Source organism: Salvelinus sp. IW2-2015, unplaced genomic scaffold (genome assembly GCF_002910315.2).
Source record: "Salvelinus sp. IW2-2015 unplaced genomic scaffold, ASM291031v2 Un_scaffold1852, whole genome shotgun sequence".
NCBI classification, from domain to species: domain Eukaryota; kingdom Metazoa; phylum Chordata; class Actinopteri; order Salmoniformes; family Salmonidae; genus Salvelinus; species Salvelinus sp. IW2-2015.
This window is the reverse complement of record NW_019943217.1, coordinates 77,600-87,919: the sequence shown is the minus strand read 5'-3', so window position 1 is coordinate 87,919 and position 10,320 is coordinate 77,600. Positions and strand designations below refer to the sequence as shown.

General features: G+C 48.5%; 1 protein-coding gene across 1 annotated transcript in view; it reads left to right on the top strand.

Annotated features, from left to right (window-relative positions):
• The window catches only part of LOC112072192 (MOB kinase activator 3B), a 21,651-nt gene that overhangs the window by 5,991 nt on the left and 5,340 nt on the right, over nucleotides 1-10,320 (top strand). Inside the window, exon 3 of the mRNA XM_024139610.2 lies at nucleotides 6,848-7,053. Within this exon, the coding sequence (XP_023995378.1) occupies nucleotides 6,848-6,885 (38 nt within the window). The 3' untranslated portion in view covers nucleotides 6,886-7,053. The remainder of the gene's footprint in view (nucleotides 1-6,847; nucleotides 7,054-10,320) is intronic.

Here is a 10,320-nt window from a genome sequence, read left to right as displayed (position 1 = left end):
AGGTGTAGTAGCCTTGTTTTGAGCCAGGTGTTATGATTGCTTGTTTGAGCCAGGGATTGTAGCCTTGTTTTGAGCCAGGTGGTGTAGCGCCTTGTTTGAGCCAGGTGGTGGTAGCCTTGTTTTGAGCCAAGGTGTAGTAGCCTTGGGGGTTTGAGCCAAGGTGTAGTTGCCTTGTTTTGATCAGGTGTAGTTGCGCTTGTTTTTATGCCATGGTGTAGGAGCCTTGTTTTGAGCAGGTGTACTAGCCTTGTTTGAAGCAGGTGGTTGTAGCCTTGTTTTTGAGCCAGTGTGTAGTAGCCTTGTTTTGAGCCCAGGGGTTGTCAGCCTTGTTTTGAGCCAGGTGTGTGTAGCCTGTTTGAGCCAGGTGGTGTAGCCTTGTTGAGCCAGGTGTTGTCAGCCTTGTTTAGCCAGGCTGTAGTTAGCCTTGTTTTGAGCCAGGTGGTGTAGCTTGTTTTTGAGGCCAGATGTAGTAGCCATGTTTGAGCCAGTGTTGGTAGCCTTGTTTTGAGCCAGGTGTAGTAGCCTTGTTTTGAGCCAGGTGGTGTAGCCCTTGTTTTGAGCCAGGTGGTAGTAGCCTTGTTTTGAGCCAGGTGGTGTAGCCTTGTTTGAGCCAGGTGTAGTAGCCTTGTTTTGAGCCCAGGTGTGTAGCTGTTTTGAGCAGGTGGGGTAGCCTTGTTTTGAGCCAGGCGGTGTAGCCTTGTTTTGAGCCAGGTTGTTGCAGCCTTGTTTTGAGCCAGGTGTAGTAGCCTTGTTTTTGAGCCAGGGTGTAGCCTTGTTTTGAGCAGGTGTAGTGCCTTGTTTTGAGCCAGTGTGTAGCCTTGTTTTGAGCCAGGTGTTGTAGCCTTGTTTTGAGCAGGTGTAGTAGCTTGTTTTTAGCCAGTGGTGTAGCCTTGTTTTGAGCCAGGTGGTGGCAGCCTTGTTTTGAGCCAGGTGTAGTAGCCTTGTTTTGAGCAGGTGAGTGCCTTGTTTTAGGTCAGGTGTAGGAGCCTTGTTTTTGAGCCAGGTGTAGTATGCCTTGTTTTGAGCCAGGTGTTGTAGCCTTGTTTTGAGGCAGGATTGTGCCTTGTTTGAGCCAGGTGTGTAGCCTTGTTTTGAGCAGGTGTGTAGCCTTGTTTTGAGCCAGGTGTAGTAGCCTTTGTTTTGAGCAGGTTAGTTGCTTGTTTTGAGTCAGGTTGTTGCCTTGTTTTGAGGCCAGGTGTATGCGCCTTGTATGAGCCAGGTGTAGTAGCCTTGTTTTGAGCCAGGTTGTAGCGCTTGTTTTGAGCCAGTGTTTGTTAGTCCTTGTTTTGAGCCAGGTGGTTAGTAGCCTTGTTTGACAGGTGTCGTAGCCTTGTTTTGAGCCAGGTGTAGGAGCCTTGTTTTGGCCAGTGTTGTAGTCAGGGTCAGGGTAGTTAGGGTAGTCAGGGTTAGGGTAGTCAGGTTAGGGTAGTCAGGGTTAGGGTAGTCAGGGTTAGGGTAGGGTAGTCAGGGTTAGGGTAGTCAGGGTTAGGGTAGTCAGGGTTAGGGTAGTCAGGGTGGGTAGTCAGGGTCAGGGTTAGGGTAGTCAGGTGGTTAGTAGTAGTGGTATTGGGTAGTCAGGGTTAGGGTAGGGTAGTCAGCGGTTAGGGTAGTCAGGGTTAGGGTAGTCAGGGTTAGGGTTAGGGTAAGTCAGGGTTAGGGTAGTCAGGGTTAGGGTAGTCAGGGTTAGGGTAGTCAGGGTTAGGGTTAGTCAGGGTAGTGTAGTCAGGGTTAGGGTAGTTAGGGTTAGGGTAGTTAGGGTTAGGGTAGTCAGGGTTAGTGTAGTTAGGGTTAGGGTAGTCAGGGTTAGGGTAGCCAGGGTTAGGGTAGTCAGGGTAGGGTATTTAGGGTTAGGGTAGTTAGGGTTAGGGTAGTCAGGGTTTAGGGTAGTCAGGGTTAGGGTAGTCAGGGTCAGGGTAGTTAGGGTTAGGGTAGTTAGGGTAGTCAGGGTTATGTGTAAGTCAGGGTAGGGTAGTCAGGTTAGGGTAGTCAGGGTAGGGTAGTTAGGTTTAGGGTAGTTAGGGTTAGTGTAGTTAGGGTTAGGGTAGTTAGGGTCAGGGTAGTCAGGGATAGGGTAGTTAGGGTAGGGTAGGGTAGTCAGGGTCAGGGTAGTTAGGGTTAGGGTAGTTAGGGTCAGGGTAGTCAGGGATAGGGTAGTCAGGGATAGGGTAGTTAGGTAGGTTAGGTGTCAGGGTTAGGGTAGTCAGGGTTAGGGTAGTCAGGGTTAGGGTAGTCAGGGTTAGTGTAGTCAGGGTTAGGTAGTCAGGGTTAGGGTAGTCCGGGTTAGTGTAGTCAGGGTTAGGGTTAGTCAGGTTAGGGTAGTTAGGGTTTAGGGAGTTTAGGGTTAGGTAGTCAGGGTTAGGTTTAGGGTAGTCAGGAATAGGGTAGTCAGGGATAGGGTTAGGGTAGGTAGGGTAGTCAGGGTTAGGGTAGTCAGGGTACAGCTGCAGTGTGGCCCTGTTGTCTGTTACTAAACCAAGCAGCAGCAGTATGGCCCTGTTGTCTGTTACTAACCCAGCAGCAGCAGCTGCAGTGTGCCAGGCCACTGTTTATTTGTCTCTGTCATGGCTGTGGGGTCAGTGTCAGGTTAGGGTTAGGATTACCCAGGGTCATGGTGCAGGTAGCTGACCTTTCACCTTTAAGGTGATGTTATGTTTTCAGAGACAGTGTCTCTCTGACTCGCTCTGTCATCTCTGTGGTGTCACTTTCAGGTTAGGGTTAAAGGTTACCCAGTGTCATGCTGTCTCTGTGACTGTCTTTGATGTGATAGATTGATGATGACATTGTTCTATGTATCTAATGGTGGATGTCTGTTGTAAACTGTACTCTATGTTCAGGGAGTTTACTGTTTGAATCAAACTCATGGTGATTCATGTTGTTTGATTTCAGTCAAGAGATTTTGAACAGATTTAATATATAAATAAGCAACATAGACTGGCTTCACATTTACCCTGATTAAAGTTGGCTTTACTGTTTGCATATATGTATATATTCAGCTTCTCTGTTATATATTCAGCTTCTCTGTTGTATATTCAGCTTCTCTGTTGTAGACGTGAATGGTTGAATTCTTACTGGTTCAACTTTAACATAATACTTTTGTGCAATAATGGAGTAATCTTTTCCTGGATTGTGAGATCCCCGTATAATCCTGTTTCACCAGACCCGGGGGAGCGGAGTGACTGGGTTAGGGAGACTGAGGATGGGTCCCAAACCCTATTCCCTATATAGTGCACTACTTTAGACCAGAGATCCTATARGACTTTGACATGAGAGWGGCACATAGTGAGGACTGAGCTCCATCAGTCTAAAACTCACATCATTCAGGCMCTGAATGATAGCATCTCCTGTCATGCACGAGGCACACATTCAAATGATTGATGGTCCCTATAGGCAGGAAATGTTGATGGAAAAGTCCCTGCTGTGGTTCTCTGTGGGTCTGTATGACTGATTGCTTTTGATGGACTTTAAAACATCTATGTGTGTCAGATAAGAGGGGGAAAAAAATACATAAACTGTATATATACACAGTACATAGATGTTAAAATGACAGGCATTTGACAATCAAGTTGAGGACTTTATTCCATTGTGGTCCCTGTTTTAAAGTAACAAGAGTGTTCCCCGTCAGGAACAGTCTCCAACTGGAACTGAAACCTTTTTGCTTGTTGCTGGTGTCCGTAAAGAGGATTGTACTTTACTGAAGTAGGAATGAACTTTACTGAAACAGACACGTGTGTCTACTGCCCATAATTAATTATATGAATTAATTATTAATACAAACCCCTTGATCAATCCTCTCTTAATCAGATCTGACCTGGCTAACAGACTACTGCAACACAAACACACAGGGTGCTAGCTGGGTTCATGTAGTGGGCGTACGTTCTGAACAAGAGCCATTCTCTCTCTAAAGACGTGTTAAGGACAGGACCTCCTCTGTTACTAGAGAATAAGAGGACATTCTCTCTCTAAAGACATGTTGCAACACTAACTACCGAGTTCAACTGCCCTGGAAAGTAACGTCCATCACAAGAGCTGTTCGTCTGGAGCATAATGAAATGGGTTTCCATGGCCGAGCAGCTGCACACAAGCTTAAGATCAACCATGCGCAATGCCAAGCGTCGGCCGTAGTGGTGTAAGCTCGCCGCCATTGGACTCTGGAGCCGTGGAAACGTGTTCTCTGGAGTGATTAATCACGCTTCACCATTTGGCAGTCCATGGACAAATCTGGGTTTGGTGGATGCAGGAGAACACTACCTGCCCGGATGCATAGTACCAACTGTAAAGTTTGGTGGAGGAGGAGTAATGGTCTGGGGCTGTTTTTCATGGTTCGGGCCTTAGTTCCAGTGAAGGGAAATCTTAACGCTACAACATACAATGACATTCTAGATGATTCTGTGCTTCCAACTTTTGTGGCAACAGTTTGGGAAGGCCCTTTCCTGTTTCAGCATAAAAATATATATACAAACATATGTATTCAGACCCTTTACTAAGTACTTTGTTGAAGCACTTTGGCAGCGATTACAGCCTCAAGTCTTCTTGGGTATGATGCTACAAGCTTGGCACCTGTATTTGGGGACAGAGGACAGAGGACAGACAGACAGACAGACAGACAGACAGACAGAACAGACAGACAGACAGGACAGACAGACAGACAGACAGACAGACAGACAGACAGACAGACAGACAGACAGACAGACAGACAGACAGACAGACAGCAGAGAAATGCAGACAGACAGACAGACAGAGAAATGCAGACAGAAAAGACGAGAGACCGATGGTAGTAACCCGTAGTGTCTGTCCTGTAGTGTGATAGTCTGGTTGCATTGTCCTGGTCTGTCCTGGTCTGTCCTGTAGTCTGATAGTCTGGTTGCATTGTCCTGGTCTGTCCTGGTCTGTCCTGTAGTCTGATAGTCTGGTTGTATTGTCCTGGTCTGTCCTGTAGTGTGATAGTCTGGTTGTATTGTCTGGTCTGTCCTGGTCTGTCCCTGTAGTCTGGATAGTCTGGTTGTTTGTCCTGGTCTGTCCTGTAGTCTGAATAGTCTGGTTGTAATTGTCCGGTCTGTCTGGTCTGTCTGTAGTCTGATAGTCTGGTTGTATTGTCCTGGTCTGTCCTGTAGTTGAATCTGGCTGTATTGTCCTGGTCTGTCTGGTATGTCGCTGTAGTGATAGTCTGGTTGTATTGTCCTGGTCTGTCCTGGTCTGTCCTGTAGTCTGATAGTCTGGTTGTATTGTCCTGGTCTGTCCTGTAGTCTGATAGTCTGGTTGTATTGTCCTGGTCTGTCCTGTAGTCTGATAGTCTGGTTGTATTGTCCTGGTCTGTTTCTGGTCTGTCCTGTAGTCTGATAGTCTGGTTTATATTGTCTTGGTCTGTTTGGTCTGTCCTGTAGTCGATAGTTTGTCCGTGATGTGTACGCCGAGGAACTTAAAACTTACTACCCTCTCCACTACTGTCCGTCTATGTGGATAGGGGGTGCTCCCTCTGCTGTTTCCTGAAGTCCAGATCATCTCCTTTGTTTTGTTGACGTTGAGTGTGAGGTTATTTTCCTGACACCACACTCCGAGGGCCCTCACCTCCTCCCTGTATTACCAGAGTGGGATCGGGTTGTGTGGCATGTCAGTGAGGAAATATTATCCATGTTGCCACTAAACAGACTCTATTTGTGTCCATACTGCAGGGTAACAGACTATTTGTGTCCATACTGCAGGGTAAACAGACTCTGTTTGTGGCCATACTGCAGGGTAAACAGACTCTATTTGTGTTCATACTGCAGGGTAAACAGACTCTGTTTGTGTTCATACTGCAGGGTAAACAGACTCTGTTTTGTGTCCATACTGCAGGGTAAACAGACTCTGTTGTCCATACTGCAGGGTAAACAGACTCTGTTTGTGTCCATACTGCAGGGTAAAACAGACTCTGTTTGTGTCCATACTGCAGGGTAACAGACTCTATTTGTGTCCATACTGCAGGGTAAACAGACTCTGTTTGTGCCATACTGCAGGGTAAACAGACTCTGTTGTGTCCATACTGCAGGGTAAACAGACTATTTGTGTCCATACTGCAGGGTAAACAGACTCTGTTTGTTGCCATACTGCAGGGTAAACAGACTCTATTTGTGTCCATACTGCAGGGTAAACAACTCTGTTTGTGTCCATACTGCAGGGTAAACAGACTATTTGTGTCCATACTGCAGGGTAAACAGACTCTGTTTGTGCATACTGCAGGGTAACAGACTCTATTTGTGTCCATACTGCAGGGTAAACAGACTCGTTTGTGTTCATACTGCAGGGTAAACAGAATCTGTTGTGGTCCATACTGCAGGGTAAACAGACTCTGTTTGTGTCAATACTACAGGGTAAACAGACTATTTGTGTCCATACTGCAGGGTAAACAGACTCTGTTGGTCTCTGTTGGCTCTCTGCTGCCACCTGCCTACTTGTCGAATGAATTTTAAAAAATAAATAAAAATTGTGTCAACTTGCCTGTTGTCAACCCATCCCTTATGGGATTAATTGACACATAAACAAACATTACAATAATTGACAGTGATAATTAAATTAGATTTCTTCTTCTGGTGTTCTCTGCATTGCGCATCGCATATAAAGAGTAAAAAAAGTAAAAATATATGAAAAAAAAGGTAAAGGTAAAAAATCATACTAATAGTGGTGTCTCTGTCTGCTGTCTCTGTCTCTGTCCTCTGTCTCTGTCTCTGTCTCTGTCTCTGTCTCTCTCTCTCTTTCTCTCTCTTCTCTCTCTCTCTCTCTCTCTCTCTTCTCTCTCTCTCTCTGTCTCTCTCTACCCTCTCCTCTCTCTCCCCTCCCCTCTCGTCCCTTCTCTCTCTCTCTTTCCCCACAGGTATCCCCTTCCCCAAGAATTTCAACCCAGATCTGTAAGAAGAAATCATCTGCCGTCTGTTCCGGGTGTTTGTCCACGTCTACATCCACCATTTTGACCGTATGATCCAGATGGGAGCTGAGGCCCATGTTAACACCTGCTACAAGCACTTCTACTACTTCAGCACAGAACTCAACCTCATAGACGCGCAAGGACTGGAGCCACTGGTGAGTCAAACAGAAGTGTCCAAATTGGCTACCTATTCCCTATTATAGTGCACTACTTTTAGACCAGAGCCCTATGGAACCCTATTCCCTATATAGTGACTACTTTAGATCAAGGCCCTATGGAACCTATTCCCTATATAGTGTACTACTTTAGACCAGAGCCTATGGAACCCTATTCCCTATATAGTGCACTACTTTAGACCAGAGCCCTACAGAACCCCTATTCCTTAATAGTGTACTACCTTTAGACCAGGGCTGGTGAGTAATAATCCTCTCAAGATATACACATGAGACTAGGGGTTTGTTAAAAGAGTCTGGTCACCCGTAGGTCTCTATTATAGAGGCTGACTGGACTGTGTCCCTAGAGACTGACGGGACTGGTGTCACCTAGAGGGCTGACTGGACTGGTGTCACCTATGGTTATTATAGAGGCTGACGGGAACTAGTGGGTGTCAACCTAGAGGCTGACTGGACTGGTGTCACTGAGACTGACTGGACTGGTGTCACCTAGAAGGCTGAGTGACTGGTGTCACTAGAGGCTGACTGGACTGGTTGTCCCCTAGAGGCTGACTGGACTGGTGTCAACTAGAGACTGACTGGACTGGTGTACCTAGAGGCTGACTGGACTGGTGTCACCTAGAGGCTGACTGGACTGGTGTCAAACTAGAGACTGACTGGACTGGTGTCACCTAAGGCTGACTGGACTGGTGTCACCTAGAGGCTGACTGGACTGGTGTCACCTAGAGGCTGACTAGGACTGGTGTCAACCGTAGAGGCTGACCGAGACTGGGTGTCAACTTGAGGCTGACTGGACTTGGTGTCACCTAAGAGGCTGACTGGACTGGTGTCAACCTAGAGGCTGACTGGACTGGTGTCCATCTAGAGGCTGACTGGACTGGTGTCATCTAGAGGCTGACTGGACTGGTGTCTAACTAGAGACTGACTGGACTGGTGTCACCTAGAGGCTGACTGGACTGGTGTCATCATGGTTACTATAGAGGCTGACTGGACTGGCGTCACCTAGAGGCTGACTAGACTGGTGTCACCTAGAGGCTGACTGGACTGGTGTCACCTAGAGGCTGACTGGAACTGGTGTCACCTAGAGGCTGACTGGACTGGTGTCAACTAGAGGCTGACTGGACTGGTGTCACTAGAGGCTGACTAGACTGGTTCACTAGAGGCTGACTGAACTGGTGTCACCTAGAGGCTGACTGACTGGTGTCAACTAGAGCCTGACTGGACTGGTGTCAACTAGAGGCTGACTGGACTGATGTCAACTAGAGCTGACTGGACTGGTATCACCTAGAGGCTGCTGACTGGTGTCAACTAAAGACTGACTGGAACTGGTGTCACCTAGAGGCTGACTGACTGGTGTCAACTAGAGCCTGCTGGACTGGTGTCAACTAGAGGCTGACTGGACTGGTATCACCTATTGGCATACGGGATTGGTGTCAACTAGAGGCTGACTGGACTGGTGTCACCTAGAGGCTGACTGAACTGGTGTCACTAGAGGCTGACTGGACTGGTATCACCTAGAGGCTACCTGGACTGGTGTCACTAGAGCTGACTGGACTGGTGTCACCTAGAGCTGACTGGACTGGTGTCACCTAGAGCCTGACTGGGACTGGTGTCACCTAGAGGCTGACTGGACCTGGTGTCACCTAGAGGTGACTGACTGGTGTCACCTACGAGGCTGACTGGACTGGTGGTCACCTAGAGGCTGCTGGACTGGTGTCACCTAGAGGCTGACTGACTGGTGTCACTAGAGCCTGACTGGACTTGTGTCAACTAGAGGCCTGACTGGACTGAATGTTCAACTAGAGGCTGACTGGACTGGTATCACCTAGAGGCTGACTGGACTGGTGTCAACTAGAGGACTGACTGGACTGTGTCACCTAGAGGCTGACTGACTGGTGTCAACTAGAGGCTGACTGGACTGGTGTCAACTAGAGGCTGACTGACACTGGGTGTCACCTAGAGGCTGACTGACTGGTGTCAACCCTAGAGGGCTGCTGGACTGGTGTCACTAGAGGCTGACTGGACTGGTGTCACCTAGAGGCTGACTGACTGGTGTCATACTAGAGCCTGACTGGACTGGTGTCAACTAGAGGCTGACTGGACTGGATGTCACTAGGCAGGAACTGGACTGACTGTGTCAACTAGAGCTGACTGGACTGGTGTCAACTAGAGGCTGACTGGACCTGGATGTCACTAGAGGCTGATTGACTGGTTCACCTAGAGGCTGACTGGACTGGTGTCAACTAGAGCTGACTGGACTGGTGTCACCTAGAGGCTGACTGACTGGTGTCACACTAACGAGCCTGACTGGACTGGTGTCAACTAGAGGGTGACTGGACTGGTATCACCTAGAGGCTGACTGGACTGGTGTCAACTAGAGGTGACTGACTGGTGTCACCTAGAGGCTGACTGCACTGGTGTCACCTAGAGGCTGACTGGACTGGTATCACCTAGAGCGACTGGACTGTGTCACCTAGAGGCTGACTGGACTGGTTGTCACCTAGAGGCTGACTGGACCTGGTGATCACCTAGAGCCTGACTGGACTGGTGTCACCTAGAGGCTGACTGGACTGGTGTCACTAGAGGCTGACTGGACTGGTATCACCTAGAGGCTGACTGGACTGGTGTCAACCTAGAGGGCTGACTGGACTGGTGTCAACTAGAGGGACTGGACTGGTGTCACCTAGAGGTGCTGGACCTGGGTGACTGGATGGTGTCAACTAGGGCTGACTGGACTGGTATCACTAGAGGCTGACTGGACTGGTGTCACCTAGAGGCTGACTGGACTGGTGTCCACCTAGAGGCTGACTGGACTGGTGTCACCTAGAGGCTGACTGGACTGGTTTCACCTAGAGGCTGACTGGACTGGTTCACCTAGAGGCTGACTGGACGGTGTCAGCTAGAGCTGACTGGCATGGTGTCACTAGAGGCTGACTGGACTGGTGTCACCTAGAGGCTGATCTGGACTGGTGTCAACTAGAGGCTGACTGGACTGGTGTCACTAGAGGCTGACCTGGACTGGTGTCACCTAGAGGCTGACTGGACTGGTGATCAACACTAGAGGCTGAACTGGACTGTATCACCTAGAGCCTGACTGGACTGATGTCAACTAGAGGCTGACTGGACTGGTATTACCTAGAGGCTGACTGACTGGTGTCACTAGAGACTGACTGGACTGGTGTCACCTAAGGCTAACTGACTGGTGTCAACTAGAGCCTGACTGGACTGGTGTCAACTAGAGGCTGATGA